At 34.5% G+C, this 27825-nt stretch overlaps 3 protein-coding genes across 5 annotated transcripts in view; 2 read left to right on the top strand and 1 right to left on the bottom strand.

Moving 5' to 3' along the window:
* Nucleotides 1-8585, top strand: part of LOC107660383 (minor histocompatibility protein HA-1-like) — a 32694-nt gene extending 24109 nt beyond the window's left edge. For all 3 annotated transcript variants that reach the window (XM_016449661.1, XM_016449659.1, XM_016449658.1), the window contains exons 13-23: nucleotides 301-491; nucleotides 752-876; nucleotides 1085-1186; nucleotides 1268-1366; nucleotides 2355-2518; nucleotides 3112-3300; nucleotides 4696-4833; nucleotides 4910-5139; nucleotides 6852-7059; nucleotides 7212-7263; nucleotides 8142-8585. In XM_016449661.1, the coding sequence (XP_016305147.1) occupies nucleotides 301-491; nucleotides 752-876; nucleotides 1085-1186; nucleotides 1268-1366; nucleotides 2355-2518; nucleotides 3112-3300; nucleotides 4696-4833; nucleotides 4910-5139; nucleotides 6852-7059; nucleotides 7212-7263; nucleotides 8142-8395 (1752 nt within the window). In that variant the 3' untranslated portion in view covers nucleotides 8396-8585. The remainder of the gene's footprint in view (nucleotides 1-300; nucleotides 492-751; nucleotides 877-1084; nucleotides 1187-1267; nucleotides 1367-2354; nucleotides 2519-3111; nucleotides 3301-4695; nucleotides 4834-4909; nucleotides 5140-6851; nucleotides 7060-7211; nucleotides 7264-8141) is intronic.
* A 1812-nt stretch (nucleotides 8586-10397) lies between these two features.
* LOC107660381 (DNA-directed RNA polymerases I, II, and III subunit RPABC1-like) lies at nucleotides 10398-16171 on the bottom strand. Its single transcript, XM_016449656.1, has 7 exons — nucleotides 16041-16171; nucleotides 14028-14202; nucleotides 13837-13952; nucleotides 13634-13714; nucleotides 12458-12516; nucleotides 12111-12189; nucleotides 10398-10607 (listed from the first exon to the last, which is right to left on the bottom strand). Exons 1-7 carry the CDS (start codon nucleotides 16095-16097, stop codon nucleotides 10542-10544), a joined length of 633 nt encoding a protein of 210 aa, XP_016305142.1. The 5' UTR covers nucleotides 16098-16171; the 3' UTR covers nucleotides 10398-10541.
* Nucleotides 16172-16699: 528 nt separating this feature from the next.
* Nucleotides 16700-22187, top strand: LOC107660382 (phospholipid hydroperoxide glutathione peroxidase, mitochondrial-like). Its single transcript, XM_016449657.1, has 7 exons — nucleotides 16700-16777; nucleotides 17884-17978; nucleotides 19089-19233; nucleotides 20587-20738; nucleotides 20938-20962; nucleotides 21060-21119; nucleotides 21858-22187. Exons 1-7 carry the CDS (start codon nucleotides 16775-16777, stop codon nucleotides 21888-21890), a joined length of 513 nt encoding a protein of 170 aa, XP_016305143.1. The 5' UTR covers nucleotides 16700-16774; the 3' UTR covers nucleotides 21891-22187.
* Nucleotides 22188-27825: the final 5638 nt, after the last annotated feature.

The following is a 27825-nucleotide window of genomic DNA, read 5'->3' as shown; positions in this document are numbered from 1 at the left end:
CACCAAGAGCTTGTAACACTCCAAAGAGAAAGGAAAAATTGAAATCGCATCATATGACCCCTTTAAATGTTATTTTAATATGTTTTTATTTAAAAGTTATATATATATATATATATAATTATTATTATTATATTATAAATATATATTTTATATATTTTTTTATTATTATAAAAAATGATTACAATTATTATTGCTTTCTATTTAATTTCTAAATATTCATATTTTATTTATATAATTTTTTTTGCATAAAGAATATTTGAATATTATGCTCCGGTTGTGTGTTTAATGCATCCTATCCAGTGCACCATCTCGTACTATCAGACGATGCATGTGCAGACTGCAGCGCTGCCCGTGCATTTCCAGACGCTCTGTGAGAGCTGCAAGCTGTACGATCCGTGTCAGCAGTACGCCGCGCATGTCAAAAACCTGCAGCTCCGCACTGAGCTGTCTGTACAGTACCAGTTTGAGCCGTACTCCGCGTCCAGCCACCAGTAAGACGACATCCTGTTAGAACACATCATTTGCTTTAAGGATCAGTGGTCAAGAGCAAAGCATAGTCACAATATAATACTGGAATACAGTAATGCACCGTAATAGACTGTTGTCACATGACCTCACTGCATTGCATGTTTAATTGAAATTACTTCCAGTTGCTTCATCTCAGTTTAAATGCTTCAGGAATTGAATGAAATATTAAAGTAACATGGCGTTTTGAATTCAGAAGGAAATTGAGTTGTTATTTTTTAATCAGGCACGTTCGGACCCGTAACAACAGTCTCTGTAATGACCAGCGGCAGAACAGCTTTGAAGCTTCGCCCACTGCAGAGGAGACGGGGTTCGGAGAAGGGACTGTGGTTAAACAAAGACGAGGTCAAGGTCAGTTTTACAGACAGCGAACACACAGGACATGCACTTAATTTATCCATTAGAAGAGATTGCTGTCAGTGTGAGCGCCCCTTCTGGCTGCATGCAGATCTTTGTGTTTATCATTGCAGTTACAATATTTGATGTGATTTGGTTTGTATTGTTATTTTAAAATGAATAGGGTGGTCATGTGGACTTGTGTGCTGTTTTGTTTTTGCAGGTAGAGACCATCATCAAGCTCATAAGTCCTGGCCGTCCACCCTGAGTGACACTGACAGTGTTGGTCCGGGAAGTGGACTGGGCTCCCCGACCTCTAGCACAGGTATGACACAAATACAGATCAGTCTGGTTTACAGTAATAAAATAAAATCATTTGTTATAAACAATAACATTGTGGTCTCAGGTGACATCTCAAAACCTTCAAGGCCAGTATCTGCAGCCACCTTGTCATCCAATGAAGATTTAGAGGAGCGAGATGGTGCCATGACCCCGTTTGAACAAAGTGAGTGACAGGTTACAGAGAGAAGCATCGGAGAAGCAGGAGACTTAAAGGAATAGTTAACCCAAAAATGAAAATTTGCTGAAAATCGTCTCACCCTCAGGCCATCCAAGATTAGGATGAGTTTGTTTCTTCATCAGATTTGGAGAAATGTAGCATTGCATCACTTGCTCAGCAATGAATGGGTGCCGTCAGAATGAGAGTCCAAACAGCTGATAAAAACTTCACAATAATCCACAAGTAATCCACACCACTCCAGTCCATCAGCTAACATCTGGAGAAGCAAAAAGCTGTGCGTTTCCATCAAGATGTTTTGAACTTCAAATCGTTACTTCCACCTAAAATACGAGTCCATAATCCATAATAACGCTTCCTCCGGTGAAAAAGTAGTCTGGTCTGAATCAGGAGAGAAATCTGCACAGATCAAGCAGCGTTTACAACAGTCCAAAACAGCTCTAAACAAATATGTGGCTGGATTTTGATGTGAGAGACAACAGGAGGTGGACTTTTTCACTGGAGGAAGCGTTATTATGGATTATGGACTCATATTTTGGCCAGAAGAGACGATCTGAATTTATGCCTTAATGATGGATTTGTTTCTTGCAAACACACAGCTTTTTTCTTCTCCAGATGTTAACTGATGGACTGGAGTGCTGTGGATTACTTGTAGATTATTGTGATGTTTTTATCAGCTGTTTGGACTCTCATTCTGACGGCACCCATTCACTGCAGAGCATCCATTGCTGAGACACTGATGCAATGCTGCATTTCTCAAAATCTGATGAAGAAACAAACTCATCTACATCTTGGATGGCCTGAGGGTCATTTTTGGGAAACTTCAGATACATTTCCATCAGCTCTCTGTTTAATCTCTCTGCTGTCTCAGAGAAACAAAAAAGACTTTAAAGAGATCTTATTTAGTAGATCTAGTTCTGTATAGTACATAGTAGTGATATATGTTGAGTTTGTCTGGGTGTTTGTTGTGTTTTAGGTATAAATGGGATTGAACCAGAAAGCGTGGCACCCACTGGACCTTTCAGAAACGTGGGATTGTCCAAAGCTGCAAAAACCCATCGGCTGCGCAAACTGCGCACGCCATCAAAGTGCAGGGAATGTGACAGCTACGTTTATTTCCAGGGCGCAGAATGTGAGGAGGTGAGACCATTTCAGTAGATTTATACTGTTGAAAGAAACCGATAAAACTGTAGATGTATGATCACCTGATTGGATAGTACGGTCAGATCACTGATGTACAACGTCAATTCACATTTATTTATATAGTGCTTTATACAATAAACAGGAAAATAACAATAAATTCAATTATGAAACAGCTTCCATTTCAGCTGTAAAGCAGCTCTACAGAGGACAGCAGTGTTATTCAGCTTAATTCAGTTAAAGGTTCGTTCTCATCCGATAGCCTGTATCCTGTCTTCTGAGTAACATTGAGAATATCACTATATATTTTTGCTACACCGCCGCCACGACCATTCTGACGGGGGTCAGACTGACGGGGCTCATGCTTATAACAGTAGCGTGGTGGAGTAGACTCATTTAGACCCATTTAGACCAATAGTGTAACGTGTGTTTGTGTGTCAGTGTAATATCACTATATATTGTTGCAACACCGCCGCCACGACCAGTCTGACGGGGGTCAGACTGATGGGGCTCATGCTTATAACAGTAGCGTGGTGGAGTAGACTCATTTAGACCCATTTAGACCAATAGTGTAACGTGTGTTTGTGTGTCAGTGTTTCCTGGCGTGTCATAAGAAGTGTCTGGAGTCTCTGGCCATCCAGTGCGGTCATAAGAAGCTCCAGGGCCGTCTGCAGCTCTTCGGCCGTGATTTCTCTCAGGTCCTGCAGGGCGACGTGGAGGGCATTCCCTTCATCATCAAGAAGTGCATCACAGAGACCGAGAGGAGAGCGCTCAAGATGAAGGTGCGAGAGGAAAGCTTTGAAAATAATCAAGTTGTTCTGTTCCTGTATTTTCCCTGTTTTCTGCCTTTGCCTGAATTTTTACCTCTGATACATTTGCTCATTTCTTCATTTGCATATTCATTCTGATTGGTCAGTTTACCTTTGCTATTCGTGATGCCATCTTCCTAATTCTCGCCTAGGCTGCCACTTGAAGAAAAAAATGAAGTAAAATAGCAAAAATAAACATCTTTATACTTTATATGCAGATTTATGCAGAGTTTTTAACTCTGTAAGGCCTGACTTATGCAATTTTTTTTTCAAAATGGAACAGTTTAGATCAAATATTTAGTTTAGATAGATAAAATATAAAAAGTGTTTTTGTTTTGTATTATATTCGATGCATCATGCTTTTATGGCTCATATAATGTGATATAGTGAGAATATGGAGGAAAAACAGCTGAATTTTATTCAGTGACTCAAACTGAGCAAAAATACAATTTGCTGCAGATGCTGATATTTATATGGACAAAAACATGAAATTCTGATGCTTGTAATGTAAATCAATGAGATCCTTATAACAGTACAGCAGATACTGACATAAAATGCTATAAATATCAGTCCATATCTCCAATAATACGTCTTAGTAAGATGAGATTGAAATGATCCAAACATATAATGCAATGCAATCCAATGATGATTGAGAGATGAACGAATAAACGCTCCTCAAAAGATCCTGACTGATTTTTCTAAAAAATTATTTTATGGATCATCAAGTAAAGCTGAGCTGCTTCAGTCCAGTAAGTGTTCATCTGGAAATATAACCAAAGTTATTCTTACATCTACTTACGTGTCTATTTGACAACAAAAAGACACGTGGAGCAGGTGGACATTTGTACAATTAGACTAAACGGCCTTTTACTTGATAAAAAAAAAAGAAGGCATGGAGTAGATTGTTTACGACAGGTTTAACAGCAATGTTTCATCATTTAAAGGCCTTTGTGCATCAAATATGTGACCATGGACCACAAAACCAGTCATAAGGGTAAATTTTTCGAATGTTAGGATAGGACAATATTTGGCCGAGATACAACTATTTGAAAATCTGGAATCTGAGGGTGCAAAAAAAAAATCTAAATATTGAGAAAATCATCTTTAAAGTTGTCCAAATGAAGTTCTTAGCAATGCATATTACTAATCAAAAATTAAGTTTTAGGGAATTTATTAAATATCTTCATGGAACATGATTTTTACTTAATATCCTAATGTCTAATAAAATCTATAATTTTGACCCATGCAATGTATATTTGGCTATTGCTACAAATATACCCCAGCGACTTAAGACTGCTTTTGTGCTCCAGGGTCACATATGATAGAGTATACTTTATAGGGTTGATGCTTTTCTTTGCATGTCTCCAGGGAATCTATCGTGTGAATGGAGTGAAGACGCGTGTGGAGAAGTTGTGCCAGGCGTTCGAGAACGGTAAAGAGCTGGTGGAGCTTTCTCAGGCGTCTCCATACGACATCAGCAACGTGCTGAAGCTCTACCTCAGACAGGTGAGTCACCTGACACAGGGAAATGTTCCTGTAACAGTGAGCAGCATCACAATCATCGTCTCCGTCTCCTCCTCAGCTCCCAGAGCCCATCATGCCCTTCCGTATGTATAACGATCTGATGGGACTGGCCAAGGAAAGCCTGAACTCGGAGGCCGGCGAGGGCGTGAAGAGCCCAGAGCTGGTGGATCGTGGGTCAGAAACCGAACCTGAAGTGCTGGTCTTAGTGGAGAAACTCCGAGAGCTGCTCAAGCGTTTGCCGCCTGCTAACATCGCCACGCTCAAGTACATCATTCGGCACCTGCGCAGGTGAGATTCTGCAGCGTCATACCTTAACTCTTTAAGTGCCACCCCCCATTTTTAATATAGATGTGAAAGTGCACTATTCAGACTTAAATTGTTATAATTCATGAACGCTTTGGAATACAGACCTAAGGTTGGACTCTTTTTTTTAAGAAGACAGTCTGCAGATTATTGCAGAAGTGGAATCATTTCAAAATATTAAAGTATCAAAATGTTAAAGAAGTTTAAATTTACTGTAAAGAAAATGCACTGTCCCTTTTATTTTATTTTATATAAAATAAATATTTTTCAAAATATTTTTGAATCCAAAATTGCTATAAAATGAAAGCCTTATGTCTAAATAAGTTATGTTCCAAATTTGAAGTTGATATAAAAAAAATGTAGGTTCCTGAGAGATTTTATTTAGGGCGTTATACCACAAACAGCCACCAGGTGCCATCAAAACTCCATTTAATTTTTCTGGCACAAATGTCTAAATATCTCTGGCAATATTACTTCTATAACAAAATAACCACCAAATAATGGAATCTTGAGACTCAGACCTTTCCGACGATATGTATTTTGTCAAGATTATAAAAAGTTTTGATTCTAAAAGACCATAATACATTTTGTAATATGACACCTGACTCCACCCACTAAGGTGGTATGTTTCCATGGTAACGCAATTTCAAAATCCGATTTCAAAATGGTTTTCACAGGATGAATTTTTAGGTTTTAAGCTTTCAAATGATATGTAATTTATGATTATTACTAAGATATGTGACAGAGAAAAAAGACAACGAAAAAAGAGCAGCAACGGGCCCACCGGTGGGCTGGTGGCAATTAAGAGGTTAAGAAACAGATTCATAACATACGCAGGGTTTTGATTCACAAAGAAACTGAAGGAGGTTCTTTGACATTGAGAAATGTCAGTGCCATATTAAATTATGTATAGAAATTATTTATATTCTTTAAGGTATAAGTAAACCTAAGTTGCATATTAAATTCATAATAATTATTAATAATATTAATATTAAAATAAAATATTGCCACTTTGCTGTAAACCTTAGAAAAATGTGATAAAATATTTTTAAATGCATCATAAAATATTTATAGGAAGCATATAACTTTACTAACTCTTAGAGGGTACTTTATTTAATAATAATTATAATTTGAATAATTAAATAATTATAAAAATATAAACAATTGTATTAATAATATTTTATAATATTTTTTTTAATGATTTGAAGTTATATTTTAAGTCAATTTTTTAATCATGTAATTCATAGGAGTTCAGCAAAACAATTTTATGAATAATATTTGTATCTATATTTTTAAAAGTCATTAATAATTTAATATTTTAAGTATTTAAGTTTTATAATTTTTATAATTTGAGTCTAATAGTCTAATAATAATTTAATAGTTTAAATATTAATATTTTAATACTTGAATAAATTATTAAAGCCATTTTAACCTAACAATTTAAACCATAGGATTTCAGCAGACAAAAAAAAGCAACTAAAAAAAAATAATTTGGTAGTTGACAAATAACATGAACTTTTATTTTCAATTTCAAGATTTTCATATATATGAGACTGCATTTTAGGTGCTGTGACTGTATGAATATAAAAATGAGAAAAATGTTGTTTATGAAGTTTGCTGAATTTTATCAGGGAATATAAAACATTGATGTAATAATATTAATGAAAAGTTCTTGTTTTTTTCTCTCTCTCTGTCAGAGTGTCTGAGTTGGAGCAAGATAATAAAATGAGCGCCAGTAATTTAGGCATCGTGTTCGGCCCGACCCTGATGAGACCCAAACCCACCGGAGCCACGGTGTCCCTGTCGTCTCTGGTGGATTACCCTCATCAGGCGCGCATCGTAGAGGCTCTGATCGTCTTCCAGCAGGACATCTTCATCTCAGTCAGCTCTCCAGGCCAGAGCCAGGTCTGCACTGATTCATATTTGATCTGATGTAGTGTGCAGGTTTATACAGGAGTGTCAGTGATTGAGGATTGATGGGGTTTGATCACAGCGCATTTCTGATGCCGTGTGTGATTTTGTGCTCAGCTCTGATTGTAATACATTCCTTTATTCAGGACTGTGAGACTGGAACTCATGAAGAGCCAAACAGAGCAGATCTGGAATGTGGTGAGATACATATATATTAGAAATTATAAATAGTAAATAATGTTTTTTATTAATTAAAATATTGATATTATGAAAAATGTGTTTGGGTTTGTAAAAATATATATATATATATATATATATAAACAATTATAATTAGTATTAATAAATATTTATTAATAAATAAATTAATAGTATTTATTTATAAATATTTAAATAATATTTTATCTTTATAAAATGTATTCAAATATTTACATTTTAATACATTTATTTATTTACATATTATTAACATTTAAATATTAATATTATTTAAAAAATAGTGGATCTGGTGATTTTTAATATTTAAAATATTAATATTATAAAATACTTCCTGTGCTTGAGTTTGTGAATTGTGGTGGGATAAATATTTCAATATTTTTATTATTTTAAATATTGTTATGTTTTTAAATATATTAAATAATATTTTTCTTTATTATTTTAAATATTATTATGTTTATTAATGTTTTTTTATTTTGCTTGGGTTTGTGAAATAAGAGGATTTGGAATATGTTTAATATTTTAAATATATGAGAGTATTCCTATATATTAGAAAAATATGAATAAATAAATATTAAATAATAATAAATCATTTTTATATTTTACATTTGAATATTATAAAATAATATTATGTATCCATAGGTTCATGAAATAAGAATTAATATTAGGATTGAACCAAGAATTAGAAATTTAATTAGAATGAGAGATAGAATTAGAATTAGTAGTTTAGTAGTAAACTGCTCAAATGTTCATCATATCACAGTTCAGATCACAATATCACAAAATATTCTGTGATTTTTTTTTTTTTTATAAATCGTGCTGTTCTACGTCTGATCAAGTGTATGTTTGTTCCTCTCGCTCTTCAGGTCGTTCTGTGGGTTCCTCTGGTTCTCAGGAGCGTTCTCTGGACTCAGACTCTGACGTGGAGGATCTGGGCAGAGGAAGCAGACCACAGCGCCCTCCTCTGGTGAGTCAGGAGAGTGAGACAAGCACAGAAGAAGACCAGATGAGTCCCGGAGTGAGTCTGGACCTGAGCGGACTGGTTCCAGAGACCATCCCAGAGCAGACGGACGGTACAGACCCGCAGGAAACCAGCGCAGAGCAGGTCTCAGATCAGTAAGACAGGCCAAAACACACTTCAACCATTAGAGATGTAAAACAGGAGAACAAGTGTTATTTTTATATATATTAATTCCTAAAAGTCTGATGAATAACATTAAGAATAAGAAGGTTTTGACTGACAGGCGAACTCATATGACCTCTCAGTGACCTCTCATGCCGTTTTTTCTAGAACTTCTAGATCAGTGTAGTTTTATTGCTACAAATATACCCCAGCGACTTAAGACTGCTTTTGTGCTCCAGGCTCACATATTTGCTGATATGAACTGAATGTTTATATAATGTTGGTCTCTTTAATCAGATGATGGTGGTTATATTCCCTTAATATAAATATAAGTTTGCGCACTAGACTGTATAAACCAGCACATTCATAACCCAGAACTGGAATACAATAATTACTGTCTTTCAGAAACAAACATAAACATCATTATTATTTAATAGGATCTCAAGGTGAGTCAAGTGTGTTGTAGATATAAAAAGTGCTTTGCTTAAAGCCTCTTTTTTTTCCGATACATTTTTGTTGGGAAGTACGTGTCTCTTTAGAAGCTTGTAACATTGTATTTTACAATATTTATTATAGTTTCATCTATGCACTGGAGTTTTTCCTTGTTTGTTGGCAAATAAGCATAAAATGGTGTTACGTTAAACTGATCTAACAACAGCTGGACTGCTGGTCAGTGCTGGTTTTAATGCTAATGTGATGCATTATAAAATGCTTATGCATATTTCTCTTCTAAACATTTGCTTCATTTGTAATAGTGTGTATATTTCATTACTAATGTTGTTCCAGCAGCACTGTACTGTCTAACTAAATATAGTTTAAAGCATCCTGGGACTGTAGTTTCATCTCAACCATGTTAACTAAAGCCTTTAACCATTTGACTTGACTGATAAATGCATAACACCGCTGTTGACCAGACATTTGTGAGTGAATTCAAAACCCTTTTGTATATTCTGAAACTGTATATATTCTTAGAAAACATTTACATGCAATAAATCTGTCATTTCTACTATATTTGCAATGAATAATTTAGTTTGTAAACTTTTGTGCTTGGGTTTGACAGATCTGGAATATGGTGGACTATATATTAGAAATAATATAATTAGAATTAATAAATATTTAAATAATATTTCTATCTTTATTATTTTAAATATAATTTTTTAATTGGAATGTGGTGATATATAAAATAATATTATTGAATATGTAATCAAATATTTATATATATTAATATGCTTAAGTTGGGATTTAACTTTTTTTTTGCCATTAATGCATTAAAATATTTACAACACAGTAACGAAACCATTCATTAATAGTTTGTAAACTTTTGTGCTTGGGTTTGACAGATCTGGAATATGGTGGACTATATATTAGAAATAATATAATTAGAATTAATAAATATTTAAATAATATTTCCATCTTTATTATTTTAAATATTTTTGAATTAAATGTGGTGACAAAATAATATTATTCAATATGTATTAAAATATATATATAAAAATATACTTAAGTTGGGATTTAACTTTTTTTTGCCATTAATGCGTGAAAATATTTACAACACAGTAACGAAACCATTCATTAAACAAAAATGTATTTATTTTTTCATTTTGCAAAACACAAAACAATCCAAGATGCAAGTTTTATGGAAATTAAAGATAAAATTAAATTCATAATTGCTGCCAGGTTTGACAGATCTGGAATATGGTGGACTATATATTAGAAATAATATAATTAGAATTAATAAATATTTAAATAATATTTCCATCTTTATTATTTTAAATATTTTTGAATTAAATGTGGTGACAAAATAATATTATTCAATATGTATTAAAATATATATATAAAAATATACTTAAGTTGGGATTTAACTTTTTTTTGCCATTAATGCGTGAAAATATTTACAACACAGTAACGAAACCATTCATTAAACAAAAATGTATTAATTTTTTTATTTTGCAAAAAAAACAAAAACAAATCCAAGATTCAAGTTTTATGGAAATTAAAGATAAACCTAAATTCATAATTGCTGCCGTCCATCACAAGAATCATCCGTTATAAAACAAACAAAAAACACATCACATGACAAACACAAATCTGTAGCTCTTGAGCTTTACATCAAATGAAAATAACAAAACGCTGAGGCTGGTCTTCACTGTACGAGTCTGTATGTGATGTAGCGTCCAGCTGTTTCACTCGGCCGGATGATCTTCACCACCTGTTAGACAGAAATCAGCACCTTTATAACTAAATACTGCTCCACCAGTGGGTGCTTTTCAACGCTGATATTAGTGTTAATTTCGTTAACGAAGACTATGACAAAAAATGTTCATTGATGAGCTTTTTTCCCATGACTAAGACGAGACAATAATAAGGTCAATGAACGATAACTATGACTATATCAACATGCAATTTCATTGACGAAATAAGACGAGACTAAAATGTATTTAAAAAAATAAAAACTTTACCAAAAACTAGGGCTGCACGATAAATCGAAATGGAATCAAGATCGCGATTCGACAGAAGCTGCGATTGTCATGCGTATCTTTCAGTGAAGCACGGTTCTGTGATCAGCAGTAAATCTCCATCCAAAGGCCAGAGGGCGCTCTCGCACTGAAACTCCAAATACACCCCGCAGAAGAAACCCAGAAAATCGTTGCAGCTGAATAAACAGAAGATTCAACTGCTTTCATTGATTCAACGTGACTAATAAACACACGACTACGGCAATATACGGTTTATCCGAGTTCTTCTTATTATAATTTTCATTAAAATAAAGTATATTTATAATGCAATGCCTTTATCACTGCTTAAATACTATGAAATATGTTGCGTGCCTTATTCTGTGTAAGAAGCCACATCATCTCACAGAAGGATTTATTTCAAACACTCGACTGACGTTATGAAGTGAGTTTGGAGTAAAAATATGTTATTAAATGTGGTATTTTCACATGCTTTCAGATGGAGCAGCATTTACTTCACAGAGCCGTAGTTCACTGAGAAGCTATGCAAACAGCTGTCATTATCACGAACGATTTCTTCGATTTCATAATCGCGCAATAATATTGTTTGCGATTTTTTTTGCGTAACTTGTCAGTGAACTACGGCTATGTGTAGTAAATTCTGCTCCATCTGAAAGCACATGATGATGATTTTCTGCTGATTACAGAACCGGCATTACTATCAAAATGCGCATGACCATCGCATTCGATTAATCGTGCTGCCCTACCAAAAACCTCTTTTTATTTTCGTCAAAAAAGGAGACAAAATGTTATTGCAGACCGCTCTACACGCCTCTACTACGCGAGCTTTCATGAGTGCGGTTGCCAGATATCAAGAGTTCAAATCCCCGAATCAGAGCTTCGCTGTTACATTGATACATTTTCTGCACAGTGTTTTGCTTATTTTAAGCAATCTGGCAACCATGACTAACCATGATTGCATAATCAACCATTGACTAAAACTAGACTAAAATGTTGAGACTTTTAGTCGACTAAAACTTGACTAAAACTAAATAGGATAAGGTTGACTAAATAAGATCAAATCTAACAAGGACATTTTAACACGGGACTAAGACTAAGACTAAAATGAAAATAGCTGACAAAATTAACACCCCAGACTTATACAGTTCAAACAATATATTCTCTCATTCCTTTAATAGTAAAGCACCAGATTTCAGCTTAAAGTAACACAAAGATTGCGTTAAACTTTTCAGATTTACCTGCCCTCGTTTCAGCCCGAAATAGCGTGCCACGGGATCATTAGACTGAATTCTGGGTAACTGTGTCTCCTTGAGTTTACTGATTGCTGTCAAGAAAAGTGGTTAACAGAGAGGAGCCAAATACTAATCAATCTGCTGTTTACAGGTGAAGTGTGTTACAATACTTTCTCTTATCCCAGTCTACTAGATAGTCAACAGTGAGTGAGTTTGGGGCAGGACGACCTGTTTTTCTGACCAATGGCAGAGAGGAGAGTGTTTGGGAAACCTGTCTGGAAACAATCGCTTTTGTAATTCCGTCTGACACTTTTAAAAGTATGGCTTCACACACGGGCCGTTGCTATGGATACTATCTGGCCAGCAGCTCTGTCACTTCCTCTCTCGTCATAACAATGTGTTCAGGGACCAACTGAAGGAGAAAGACAGAACCAATCATGAATAAATTAAAGATTTCCTGTAGAGATGCACCGAGTGCACTTTTCTCATCCGATTCAGATTTTTTTGGTAAGTGTGATCTGCCGATACAGATTTGTCAATTACGATTTTCTTTCTAAGAACTATAATTAACAGCATATACAAACAAAAATCTACTTTTTTCAATGTAAAATTTTATTTCATAATAGAAATAAAAATGTAACATTACAATTTTCCCCAAACTGCACTTAAGTTACAGGATGTTCTCTCACTCAAACAACAACTAATATATATATATTTATTTATTTATTTAGTAAAAATATAACATATGTTTTGTGCTTGGGTTAAAATTAAGAACGAGAGACAAGATTATAATTTAGTAGTTTTTGTTGTTTTAACAGATCACAATATTTATTAATATAACAAATCTCAATATGGTTTTTAATAAATATTTATATTCATAATTTTTATATTTATATTATTAATGTTTTAAATAATATAAAGTAAGTCGCTTTAGATAAAAGTGTCTGCTAAATGCATAAATTTAATTGAATTTAATATATATTTTAATCAATATTTGTATTATAAAATGTATTCTAATAATTAGAATGAGAGAAAATTATAATTTAGCAGTTTTTGTTCTTTTAACAACAGATTTTAATTTAACAAATTCCAATATGATTTTTTTATAAATAATAATATAAAAATTTTTATATTAATAATTATATTATTAATGTTTTTAAATAACAAATATTTTAAATATTTATATCTAAAATATTTTTTGAGCTTGGGTTATAATTATACTAATAAATAGATTGAGACAAAATTATAATTTAGTATTTTTTGTTCTTTTAACAGCAGATGTTAAATGTGCATCATCCCAGTTTAAATCGCAAAATATGTGTTCATATAACAAATCTCAATATGACTTTTTTTAAATAAATCGAGCTTATACAATTCAAATAATAGAATGTGTTATTTTTGCTTCTCTTTTACTACATTTTGTTAGAAAAAAATTAAGATTTCGAAAATAATTTTTTTTAAATTTTAGAATTAAAAAAAAAAAGAGAGAGAGAAAGATTTTCGTTTTTTCCGCATGTAACGCGTCTCACCTCGTGCTCGGTGATGTTTATGAGCAGCTCTTGCTGTAGAAACTGTTCCAGGATGTATTTTGGTGCCATATCAACCAAAGACTGCAAAATCATCAGGTAAAACAGGTCAGCTGATATAGTTCAAGCCACTAATTATCTATCCATCTGCTTGCCTGGCACCTAATCAGCTGTGTTTAGGGTTTCAGGCGAGATCTTTGTCGTACTTGTTTAGCAGAGGGCGTCATGCCTGTCTGGACTACGATAATGGCCCGAGTGATGTTTTCTTCCTGCATCCGCTGGCAGTACATCTTAATGGTCTTGATGCCCACTTTCGTCTCCTCTGTTGGACACAAAGCACTCAGATAAGCACACATGAAACGCTGAGTGTCACACAGACTCCTGCATCACATCTCACCTGGAAAGAACACGAACATCTGGTCGGTGGGGTCGTCATTGTGGGCCACCAGCACAGTGAGGTCTGTCCGTCTGGGTCGACCCTCGCTGGGCCTGTCACCAAACTGACCTTTAAACTCATCCGAGGTCTGGTCCAGCTCATCTTGGGTCACCAGATATCCCCGATCATGGCAGAGCTACAGCAACACAAGACGACATTCAAGTGAGGGTTCATTTCATGTGCATTATGAATGCAGCTAAGCATCCTGAAATTTAAAAGGCAGCTGTATGTGACCCTGGAGCACAAAAACGAGTCATAAGCGTCAATTTTTTGAAATTGAGATTTATGCATCTGAAAGCTGAATAAATAAGCTTTCCATTGATGTATGGTTTGTTAGGATAGAACAATATTTGGCTGAGATACAACTATTTGAAAATCTGGAATCTGAGGGTGCAAAAAAATCTAAATATTGAGAAAATCATCTTTAAAGTTGTTCAAATTTACAAATATACCCCAGCGACTTAAGACTGCTTTTGTGCTCCAGGGTCACATATATTTTTATGTATGAAGACCCAGTTTATCCTGTGAAAAATGTATATGATAAATGTGTAAAATATAATTAGAAAAAAATATATAGTTTCCATTATTAAATTTTTTTCTATTCACTGAAGTGCTGTACAGTTATGTATTTATTTAAATGTTTTTATTATTATTATTAATAATTATTAATGTACTTTAAGATTTTTTTTACATTTATTTTAAATTAAATTTTAATTCGTTTGATCTTTTTTTTTTTTTTTTTTACACAGTTTCCTCTTCTTTTGCAGACCTGTTTGAAAACCCCTGATCTAAAATGTGTTTAATTTATACTAATGTTTATATTCTCTTGATTTTGTGCATTTACCTTTTTTAAATGTATAAAGACCCAATTTAATATTATTAATAAGCATAAAATATTATTTGGAAAATATTTAGTTTACTTTTTTTTCTATCCACTATAGTACAGCACTGTTATGTATTATTTCAATCATTGTTAAACATTTATTTTAATCATTTTTATTTATTTTAGATCTTTAGACTCCTGGTCTAAAATGTGTGAAATTGATTCTAATGTTTATATTCTCTTAATTTTGTGGATTCACGTTTATATGCGAGTTCTCCTGCTACAGTCAATGTCTGTTACTGAATCTCGCCATTATTCCTATAATTTCACCGTATTCATAATTCTATTTTCTGGTCTAAAATGTGTGAAATTGATTCTAATGTTTATATTCTCTTAATTTTGTGGATTCACGTTTATATGCGAGTTCTCTGCTACAGTCAATGTCTGTTACTGAATCTCGCCATTATTCCTATAATTTCACCGTATTCATAATTCTATTTGATTTTAGATTCGTTTTTCGTCTTGTTCCATGCCTGTGTAAACGATTTGACTTTACATACACGGTTCTGTAACTTATGTTGGCTGTCATAAAGTGCCTCCATAGGCATAATCGCAGTGTTTCGTTTGCTCTCTCAGATCTGTAGTAAAGTCAGTGTTATTCTCAATTATGATGATCATGCATTAAATTTACAGCTATATTTTTTGTATAATTGTTCATGATCAAATGTATTTTTGAATCTGTCATATAGAGGCATATAGTCTTAACTCTCAGGTAAGCCTCTCAGATCTGTTTAGCTTTGACTAGTCTCAGCTGTAGGATGTTTACGTGTTTCCCGTAAGTGTGATGAATCCTGTCTGACAGCCGTGTTTTCTGTACACCATCACACAGACGGAAGATCTGCGTCAAGAGCTCTAGACATTATCACTATATTCTAAAGTGTGTCTAGCTCATTTTAATGCTGAAGCCCAAATAAAGTCATATAAAGTTTCTTGTGCTGAATACGCAAGCAATTTTAGATTCGTTTTTCGTCTTGTTCCATGCCTGTGTAAACGATTTGACTTTACATACACGGTTCTGTTTCTCTTATGACCACGTGTTTAATGTAAACCACTACCAAGCGAGAGTTATAGACGCAGAAGAGTTTACACACCTGCATTATGGTCTTACGGATTTTCCATAATCGATAAGTTTCCTCCTCGTCATCCATCAGCGCGTTTGACTGAAGGTTCTAAAACAACATGCTTGCTTTCAAACCTCAACTTCCTGTCATCAGTCACGTGCTCACAGAGGAGCTGAAGGACCCCTGGGTGGTGTCGAATTCATTGCCAGGCACAAAATAAGGGTTTACCCGGTTTTACCCTATGGTTTTACCGCAGTCCTGGCATGTGAGCATGTGCATATATTTAAATTTTGAAAGCGTCTGCTAAATGACTAAAAAAGTAAAAGTAAAGTAATAAATGTAGTTTTATTTTCATTTAATATTTAAATATCAAATATTGTTTATATATATTTGAACTACTTTTCATTGATACATTTTGCAATTGTAATGAAATAATAAACATAAAAAATGTATTTTATTGAGACCAAAGACCACAGCACCTGTTTGGAGACGTATATTTAATAAAATATATTTAAAATAAAATATTTTTCATGAATATAGAGTTGTTGAGAAATGAATGAGAGATGATATGTAAACTGTGGCGGGTTTTTTGTACTTTAATAACGAATAAATATATACGCAATGCACGTTTTTGCATAAGGCGTTTCTGATTGGCCGAGGCTGACAGAAAAGGCGTGTCTTGCCCGTAGATGGGCGGGGCTTCGTGCCGCAGTGCTATGTGATTGTTTCAGCGGGCGCTGGGGAGCAAGAACTTCGCTAGAGCCATGGTAAGATACCAGAGAACACCTTCACCTGCTGTTTAACCAGTGTTTAGACTAACTTGTGTTGTCGGACAGCTAGTTAACGTAGTTGCTGTTAGTAGGTCAAAGTCCGGCGTGTTTATTTGTGGCACCGGTGTGTCTCCGCTAATTCACTCCGGTGTTAGCCGTTAGCTTTAATTATGTAATCATGACTGTGGGTTTAGTTGTGCCTTAAAATCAATTTATATTCGTTTTGTTCGTGTATTTTTAACAAAAAGACAGCAGACGGAGTTTTTAGGCCTGGTTTGTCAACCAGGAATAGTCAATGATAATGTCATTATCTAGGTTTATTATTAAAAGTAAGTTAATCATCAGTTACGCAGTTATGTGGGTTTATTATTAAGACTAACCAGTGATAACGTTGATTTTATTAAGAGTAATCAACTATAAATTATTTATTTGGAATGGATTTTATTATCAGTAGTATTCAAAGATTATTATATTATTTAGGTTTTATTAAATGTCAATGCATGTTTCCTAAATACACCAGTGAGTGTGATGCATGTTTTATTGTAGGGTGTTGCAGGTGCATTAATATAATCTAAAATATTTGATGTCTTAATATTAGTATGCAACATAAAAATCACTCCAGATTAATGTGTAATGTGATTTATTAAAAGAATTGAATTAGTTTAACTAACTTATGTTGGCTGTCATAAAGTGCCTCCATAGGCATAATCGCAGTGTTTCGTTTGCTCTCTCAGATCTGTAGTAAAGTCAGTGTTATTCTCTATTATGATAATCATACATGAAATTTACAGCTATATTTTCTCAAGTATTTTTGTATAATTGTCCATCTCGCATGATAAAATTATTATAAAGTGTGTCTAGCTCATTTTAATGCTGAAGCCCAAATAAAGTCATATAAAGTTTCTTGTGCTGCATACGCAAGCAAAAAATCACACAGAACTATGTCAGAGGGCAAAGATGACTTGTAATGTGAGATTTCATCAGTTATGCTGTCACACGAGGAAGTTGCAGAATAGATTTGCAGATGATTGTGTATCAGTTTGATGGGATTGGCAGACACTCGTCTTGCCCCGTGACCTTTGACCTCTCTCTGTTTATGGCAGTGTGCCCAAGCCAACGACTGGCAGTCGGCCAAATCCATATACGAGTTCTCAGCCAAAGACAGCGATGGAAATGAAGTGTCTCTGGAGAAATACAGGTGAACAGATCACTGCATTTATAAACAGTTGGTTTGATTTGCTCAAGCTTCTTTATAACTTTACTAATGCTCATATTTAGGGTTACTGATCTGAATAAACCCCGAAGTATTAAACTAACATTGTTTAATTACAACAACAAAACTTCTATTCTCTGCATTTCTTCTCTTCTCTATCTTGCTTTCTAATCTAGTTGTCTAATAATCCTGATATTATGTATTCTGTATAAGGCATCATGCTGGAGAGTTTTGCACCTCTTCAGAGAAACTTTTTATCTTGCATTTATTCAGTGGCGATGCTTAAAGGAACAGTTCACCCAAAAATAAAAATTTGCTGAACATTTACTTACTCTCAGGCCATCCTAGATTAGGATGAGTTTGTTTCTTCATCAGATTTGGAGAAATGTAGCATTGCATCACTTGCTCACCAGTGGATGCTCTGCAGTGAATGGGTGCCGTCAGAATGAGAGTCCAAACAGCTGATAAAAACATCACAATAATCCACAAGTAATCCACACCACTCCAGTCCATCAGTTAACATCTGGAGAAGACAAAAGCTGAAACAAATCCATCATTAAGATGTTTTTAACTTCAAATCGTCGCTTCTGGCTAAAATATGAGTCCATAATAACGCTTCCTGCAGTGAAAAAGTCCATCTCCTGTTGTCTCTCACATCAAAATCGAGCCACATATTTGTTTAGAGCTGTTTTGAACTGTTTTTGCTTGTAAACATCTTCTCAAGACACTAACTGATGGACTGGAGTGCTGTGGATTATTGTGATGTTTTTATCAGCTTTTGGCCTCTCACTCTGACGGCACCCATTCACTGCAGAGGATCCATTGCTGAGACACTGATGCAATGCTGCATTTCTCCAAATCTGATGAAGAAACAAACTCAACTACATCTTGCATGGCCCGAGGGTTAGCGTATTTTCAGCAAATTTGAATTTTTGGCTGAACTATTCCTTTAGCAGCTGTCCTCACCTACATTATACCCCTAATGCTCATTCTTCATTCTTCATTGTGCATTGTTATTTTTAGTCTTTGGCTGAGTGTGATCTTGCTCTGTGAATCTGGGTCGTGGTGTCAGAAGTGTGTTTGTGTGTGTTTCAGGGGTTGTGTGTGCATCATCACTAACGTAGCCTCTAAATGAGGTAAGACTCCCGTAAACTACACTCAGTTTGCGGCAATGCACGCCACGTACGCTGAGAAAGGTTTACGCATCCTGGGCTTCCCCTGCAACCAGTTTGGAAAGCAGGTATGTACAGGAATTGAACGCCAGTGTGTAGTGCGTTATATACTCTCTTCTGCGTACTAAATAGTATGCAATGCAAGATTTTAAATCGTGGTATTGTATAATATAGTGCCACCACATGATCTGATTACGTTGCATGTTTAATCCAGCGAGTGGCATCCAGTTTGCATCTCAAAATTGATTTTATTTTTGCTTTTTCTTCCAGTTTTGTGTAAAAATTGTAATGAGTCAATAAAGAGTAAATATTGAAATCTTTAATACTGCTTCAGGTTAAAAAAAAGAAAGGTCAATTTAAGCATGTTGCATTATGGGATACAGTATTCCATGCATACAGAAGATGAGCGTTCTGTGCAATGCATACATGCTTCAGAAAAAGGAAGACATTGCTGTGGCGTAATATTGTGAATTAAAGCCCATTCAGTCCTGAACACTTGTTCTGCTGCACAGACTGTAAGAGCGCTCACTGTCACGACTGTAAGTAGGTCACGTGACTGAAGCTGTAAGTGGGTTATTTTCTGTTGTGGGGTGAGATTTAATCTTCCAACAAGAGATGTAAAATTCATTTATTTGCATGATCAGTTTTCATTTTAATTTGTTTAATTTGAAGTAATTTTGTTATTATTTTTAAACATTAGGTTTATTTTTTATTTTGTTGTAGATTTTATTTATTTCCAATCAGTAATTTTAGTGCTTCAGATGTAGTGTTTTTTTTTTTTTTCTTCTTTTTTGTAATTTTTATTTCAGTTAGTTGCCACGGTAATATTTCTGGTTTTCGTTTGAAGTTTGTCACATAAATAAAAATAAAAAATATGTAATGTATGTACTGTATGTATGTATTTCAATTACCAAAAATGTTTTTAATAGTTGTAGTTTTCAGACACATTTAATGTCTCATATGCTTGCTCAGGCATTGCTCCATCACATGCTGCTGTGCCAAAAGTAAAATTGGCATCTGGGTTTTTTTCTTCTTCATAAAAATAGGCCAAGGAATGTATTTTGCTTAAGAAATGAATGTATGAAACATTGGGTGCTATTATGGTTATTAATATTACAGTGTTCCTCAAACATTATGATTCAAGTTTAAATAAAATCTCCGTCTGACTTCCATAGAATGTTCAGTTTCAGAATGTAACCAGCGGCGATGACGTCATCACAATATTTGCATACGGAACTGCAAATGACTCTGATCTTCCCCGCATATTATTAACCATTTACAACCACTGTATCTTGACTCTTCACTGATTTCCAGTCGTCATATACTCATGTTCTTCAGCTTTAAGACTGGTGTTATTCTGTCCAGGCGGCTTTTGGTCACATTCAGATTTCAGAGTTCTCGAGCTGTCGTGTGTTATACAGGAGCCTGGAACAGAGGCGGAGATCAAGGAGTTTGCCGAAGGCTACAACGCAGAGTTTCAGCTCTTCAGTAAGATTGAGGTGAACGGCGACGGAGCTCATCCGCTCTGGAAATGGATGAAAGAGCAGCCCAAAGGCAGAGGCACTCTGGGAAAGTGAGTTTGACTGGTTTGTGTATTCATATTTGGCACTTATTCTCTAATGCAGATCAGCAGAAATATTTTATTAAGATGCAGGACTGTGTAATCCTTGAATATATGGAATTTGACATTTGTACTTGACAATAAATGTGTTTCTTTTCATTTTGATGAACGTATTATTATTATTATTATTATTAATTTTTTTTTCCCACAGCAACATCAAGTGGAATTTCACTAAGGTAACTGTTTTTTTTTTATTGTATGTTAATAGATCATATTTATTCTCTGATTCTCTGCCCTAATATTGTGAACTCAAAACTGTTGTTTTTGTCTTAGTTCCTCATTGACAGAGAAGGTCAGGTCGTGAAGAGGTACGGACCGATGGACGATCCAAGCGTAAGTCAATGAAGAATAATTTCACCCAAAAATGACATTGTGTCGTCATTTACTCACCCTCATGTCATTCAGAGTCATATGGGTTTGAAGCGGCATAAGGGTGAATAAATAATCCTTTAATATGTGGAATTTGAGAAAAATTTACTCAAGAAAATCTTTGTTTCAAATATATATATATATATATGTTTATAAAAAAATGTTTCAAATATTTAATTTTAATTTTTTTTTATATGTATAATTACATTATTTTATTACATTTATCTGTTTTGGTTTCAAATTATGAATTTATAATTTTATTAAATTTATTAAAATGTAAATACAATTTATAAAATTGTATACAATATTTGCATAATATATGTTTTACTTTTTAAAAAATTTAACATAAATTTGGTAGATTTATAAAAAATTAAACGATTACATTTATTTGTCTTTGTTTTCAATTTAAATGTGTTTGTTTAAAATGTTATAAAAAACATGAATTTCTGTAATTTATCAAAATTAAACTATTTATTTTATTACATTTATTTGTATGCGTTTTAAATTTTATTAAAAATATGAAAATTTTATATTTACAAAAATTAACTACATTTGTATTTGTTTTAATTTTATAGAAATGTATAAAATTTTTATATTTATAAAAATTAAATAAGAAATTACGTTAGTTTTATTCATTATACACAAGTGTATAATAATTAAAGATTAAATAAATAAAATCCAATGTTTTATTTGTCCCATCAGGTTGTTGAAAAGGATCTTCCCAAGTACCTGTAGCCTTTTGGATCGAATCCGATCTCCGTCCCATGTGTTTGTAGACACCCGTCTCCTCTCTGGTCGATGGCTGGATGTTGGCAGGGTGAAGCCCAGATCTGTGACGGCCGTTCCTCAAGCCTGTGCTCAGGAGGGGACGGCCTGATGTCCTCCGGCGTGCAAATTCTCTGGGAAACCCCTCCGATGTCCAGCCGCAGAGCAGAGAGGAGCTGAACTCGTCACGCATGCACTGAAATCACTGATGTACCTGAAGAAGGTTTTCTGATGAGCAGCTGTGATGATTAAAGAGTAGCGTCAGAACCTCCTGTGTGGCCGCTTCTTTTACAAAGTATATATGATTTCCTTTACTAGACTGAGTGATTATTAAGAGGTTCATCATTTTCAGATGAAATCATGTCATATATGTGAATGCAGGTAAGTTGGGCCACTTTTTGGCCATCATATCAATGTTGAAAAGTGGCCCAATCCACATCAATTCATAAATGTGACCCTGGAGCACAAAAGCAGTCTTAAGTCGCTGGGGTATATTTGTAGCAATAGCCAAAAATACATTGTATGGGTCAAAATTATAGATTTTTCTTTTATGCCAAAAATCATTAGGATATTAAGTAAAGATCATGTTCCATGAAGATATTTTATAAATTTCCTTCTGTAAATATATTAAACTTAATTTGATTCGTAATATGCATTGCTAAGAACTTCATTTGGACAACTTTAAAGGCGATTTTCTCAATATTTAGATTTTTTTGCACCCTCAGATTCCAGATTTTCAAATAGTTGTATCTGGGCCAAATATTGTTCTATCCTAACAAACCATACATCAATGGAAAGCTTATTTATTCAGCTTTCAGATGATGCATAAATCTCAATTTCAAAAAATTGACCCTTATGACTGGTTTTGTGTTCCAGGGTCACAAATATGCTGTTGGCCAGATCAGATGTAGTATTTAAAGCCCAGTAGTTTTAATTTTTTTTTTTTACTTTATTCCTATTAAAGGAATAGTTAACCTATAAGTACATTTTTTTTAATACTTTAACAGCACATTCATTCACATGTTCACGTTTCTCTGATGTTGGTTAATGGTCACATGACATGCACGTTAACAAATATTTATTCTTTTTCAGTAAATGTTTTAAAATTATTTTATTTTATATTTTAGTGTTTAATAAATTATTCATTCCTTCCCCATGCAAACCCCATTTTGGGAAACCTTGAATTAACTTCATAAATTAATAGAAATTTATTTAAATTAATAAATTCTAAAGTGGAATCATTATGACTGCTAAAAATCAAATCCACGTTAAAAACAAAAATAGCTGTAATAAATGTGTAAGACATCATACAATGAATGCATTTACATTAAAAATGATTTGGGTTGCTGATGTTTCCCTGTTTTGTCTTTAATTACAGGTACCAGCAAAACAGAAAGCATAGAACTGGGCAATGTGCCATGAATCAACATTCCAGTAAAACACAAGGCCAATAAAACAACAAGTCTGTGACTAGCAAATTTCAAATGCTCTGCTGTGATCTGATCTAGGCCACAAGATTTATTCAGAACTAATTTTCCTATAGCAGAAGCTACTTCCTCAGCCTTGATAACCTCATTATTAAAAGACACATTCCCAATAATGAAATCGTCACTTTTAACACAATTGAATAGGTCACTATAATGCTTTCTCCAAAGATCTGCAATATTTTCATATCCAGTAACCCCTTCAACACTAGAGGGCAGAGGAATTTTACTAGCATTCATGACTTTAACTTCTTTCCAGAAATCTTGTATATCATTTTGTAATAATTTCTGAGCCAAAGAATTAACTCTGAGAGTATGTTCGCTCCTTTTTATGAAGCGAACAGTATATTTAAACTGTGTGACAGCTTGTTTCTTTACATCACAAAAAAAACCATTCCTTGGTTTTCCAGCAGCAACCCAGTTTTTAAAGGCTTCCCTTGCTTGCTGATGGAGTTTACTCACATGCTCATTCCATCCTGGTCTAATACTATATCGTTTAGATCTTTTGTTACAAAATTATTTGCTTGCATTGTTTAGTACCATCACAATTTCATCATACATGTTACACAAATCATCATTATGGTTTGAGTTATCACAATTAATATTATCACACAAAAATACATCATATGGAATTTGAATATTCCCCAGAGACTCATCAGTCAAGTTATAATAATGCTGCATATCACAATCTGTGAGCTTAGCCCACTCAACTCTCCCATCATGGGTATCATTACCCTTTTTGGTTATCTCAGGTAATTTTTCTATATTTAGCATCACAGAAATAGGCATGTGATCTGTTGCAGCTGCTCCATACAAGATTTCAACATTTACTATACTTTCATGAGCATCAACAGTGCATATTGCAGTGATCCAGCCATGAAGTTGTATTCCAGGCCTCACTGACATATGTGTAGCTGTCAGTTGGCAACAGATCCAAACTTGACAGAATTAAACTATTATCCTGACAAAACCTAACCAAGTACTGGCCAAACAAAGATTTCACATCAGAAACATCTGCATTAAAATCTCCCATTACATCGATACAAGTGCATTCACTCTTTTCAATAAAAGAGCCTATAAAAGCAAGCCTTTGAATAAATTCATCCTCATTACCAGGACATTCATAGGGTATATAAACATTTAAAATAATAAAAACATTATTGTCGATGGCTACTTTTATTCCTATACACCAATCAACATTCAATCTAATCACTGTGATTACAGGATCATATTTCATATGCCACATAATGGCCACTCCACCAGATATTCTACCGTGCACAAACCCCAAACTCAAGTCTGTTGTGGACTCTCCCACCCCGTGAAAGACACTTTTAACAGAGTTAAGTTTGTCCAGATCTTGTTTCCTGTACACATAAAATGTCTGTGTTCTCAAGCAGTTTGTCAACAACGAGCCCCTCGTTGTCCCTTGTTATTTTAGTATTATTTATATACTATTATAGTTTTTGAATTACCTTTCAGTTTTCATACTTTTAGTGTTTGTTTTAATTCTAGTTACATTTTTAGTCATTTTGTTTTATGCTTTTGTCATTTTTATTATTTTTTTTAAGTATTACTATTTATGATTATTTTTATTTCAATTTTATACATTTTATTCCAGTTAGTAATTTTAGTAACGAAATTAGTAATGTTGCCTCGGCAATTAACTGAAATTAGTTTAAGTTATTTATATTTCAATTTTATTATAGCTGTATTTCTATAAATATATATATATATATATATATATATATATATGTGTATACATCGCCTTCACGCTCCTACGTCTCTAGGACACTTTAAGCAGTTTCTAACTCCCTAGATAAATGTAGAGCTCCAATTGTATGTGCAATTGTGGCAAAAAATGATTTATTGCAGGAACAATCATTTCATAATGTTCATGAAACATGCAGATGGTTGCTCTGAGCACAACAAATATCGATAGATGAAGCGAGTCGTACTGTTTTTATCCACTTTTAACTCTTAATATGTGACCCTGGAGTACAAAACCAGTCCAATTTTTTTAAAATTGAGATTAAAATCAGCTTTCCATCGATGTATGGTTTGTTATGATCGGACAATATTTGGTCGAGATGCAACTATTTGAAAATCTGGAATCTGAGGGTGCAAAAAAATCAAAATATTGAGAAAATCATCTTTAAAGTTGTCCAAATGAAGTTCTTAGCAATGCATATTACTAATCAAAAATTAAGTTTTGATATATTTACGGTAGGAAATTTACAAAATATCTTCATGGAACATGATCTTTACTGAATATCCTAATGATTTTTGGCATAAAAGAAAAATCTATAATTCTGACCCATACAATGTATTGTTGGCTATTGCTACAAATATACCCCAGCGACTTAAGACTGCTTTTGTGCTCCAGGGCCACATATTTGGTATGTCCACCTTCTGCAGCACATCTCTCTGGCATAGTGTTCAACACTAATGTTATCCCATCAAGCCAAAGGCTTTCCTTTGAATGTACAATACATCTGTCCAGTTTATTTCCCCAAATTTGCTCGATGGGGTTGAGGTCCAGACTTTGAGGGGGCCAGTCCATCATTTTCAATGTTCCAGCAGATTCCTCCCATCACAGATGGTTCCTGCAATAGTTAGAAGAATGTTTAGGGTCATTGTCCTCTTGGAAAATAAATCCAGGCCCAATAAGATGACTCCCAGATGATACTCCGTGCCTCAGAATGTTGTGGTATTCATCATCAATTTTCACTAAGTCACCTGTTCCTGAGGCTGAAATAGCACCCAACACCATAATACTACTCCCTCCGTGTTTAACTGTTGGCAACAGACACTCATTTTTATATCTCTCCCTCTCTCTCTGTCGAACATACACTCTTAGTTGTTGCCAAACAGTTCAAACTTGGACTCATCAGTCTTTAGACCAATCTTCCTTTGTCCAGTTCTTGTGCAAATTTCCGGTGTTTCACTCTCTTTTTCTCTTTCAGTAATGGTTTCTTTGCTGCTATTCTGCCAACAAGTCCTCGTTCTCCCAGTTTCCGACGCACAGTTCTTGAAGACACTGTTGCACCATTAGTCATTGTGGTGTTGATCTCGTCACGCAGTTCTGAGAATTTTGAGATGCTTCACTTGTCTGTCTGAAAGTTTCTCTCTTTTTTTTCTACCTCTCCCCTTTCGGTTCTGGTGTGAATTGGTGGCATCATGGCGGTCTAAAGTGTACTTTACAGTGCTTGGACTGCATCTCACGTTCTTGGCTATGCGGCGGTAACTCCAGCCTTTATTCGAACCCGTTGCTCACTCATTAGCTCCTCCTTCACCTTAGCCATGTTCAAAGAGCAACATGTGCTTCAAGACTACTTCTAGAGACTTTGAATTTATACCAATTGGTGGTGTGGCCTCCGTGACAAAACCCTGATGTTACCAGTCACTTAATGTGCAGGATAGGCCTTGTACATGCAAAAGAATCACACAGCTGTGTCCTAAGACTCTTGCGTCACCATCAATTTAACCACGATCACTCCTGACAATGATTACACAAGTAGTTTGGCTTCTTCTGTGAAGGAACATGATTGTGTGACACTGACAGTGGAATAGGCCTAGCTTGTTTTTTGTAAGGAAAATGACCTAAATCTCCTTATGATGGCTCTATTCTATGGTTTATAAAGCATAATGATGACTTTGTAGATATTTCATTCGTTTTATGGGTATTATAATGGCCAATTAAAAAAGTGTGTGTGTGTGTGTGTGTGTGGTTTTTCAGGTGTGTTGTAGTTTGAGAGTTATCCGATAGAGGGCGGATTTTCCCTATTTTCCCTTTAAAAATGAAGTTTTCTTTTCTTTTTTAATGTCATTTTCCTCTAAATATTTAAGATATTGGACTTATGTGCTTGGAAATGCCTTAAACTTAAAATGATTAGAATTATATTTAAATGAAGTGGCTTCATGCGCAGTGTATGTAAATTCCTCTCTGGCTGACGTCGCTCTGGAAGGCGATACTCTGATGACGTCGCAGCTCTCCGGGCCCGGTGACGTCACTGCTGGCGTAGCGGATTGTGTGTGTGTGTGTGTGTGTGTGTGTGTGTGTGTGTGTGGGGTTTTTCAGGTGTGTTGTAGTTTGAGAGTTATCCGATAGAGGGCGGATTTTCCCTATTTTCCCTTTAAAAATGAAGTTTTCTTTTCTTTTTTAATGTCATTTTCCTCTAAATATTTAAGATATTGGACTTATGTGCTTTGAAATGCCTTAAACTTAAAATGATTAGAATTATATTTAAATGAAGTGGCTTCATGCGCAGTGTATGTAAATTCCTCTCTGGCTGACGTCGCTCTGGAAGGCGATACTCTGATGACGTCGCAGCTCTCCGGGCCCGGTGACGTCACTGCTGGCGTAGCGGATCGTGTGTGTGTGTGTGTGTGTGTGTGTGTGTGTGTGTGTGTGTGTGTGTGTG

Source organism: Sinocyclocheilus anshuiensis, unplaced genomic scaffold (assembly GCF_001515605.1).
Source record: "Sinocyclocheilus anshuiensis isolate Anshui unplaced genomic scaffold, SAMN03320099.WGS_v1.1 scaffold1433, whole genome shotgun sequence".
NCBI classification, from domain to species: Eukaryota; Metazoa; Chordata; class Actinopteri; order Cypriniformes; family Cyprinidae; genus Sinocyclocheilus; species Sinocyclocheilus anshuiensis.
The sequence above is the reverse complement of the archived record's forward strand: the minus strand, read 5'-3'. Positions and strand labels throughout refer to the sequence as shown.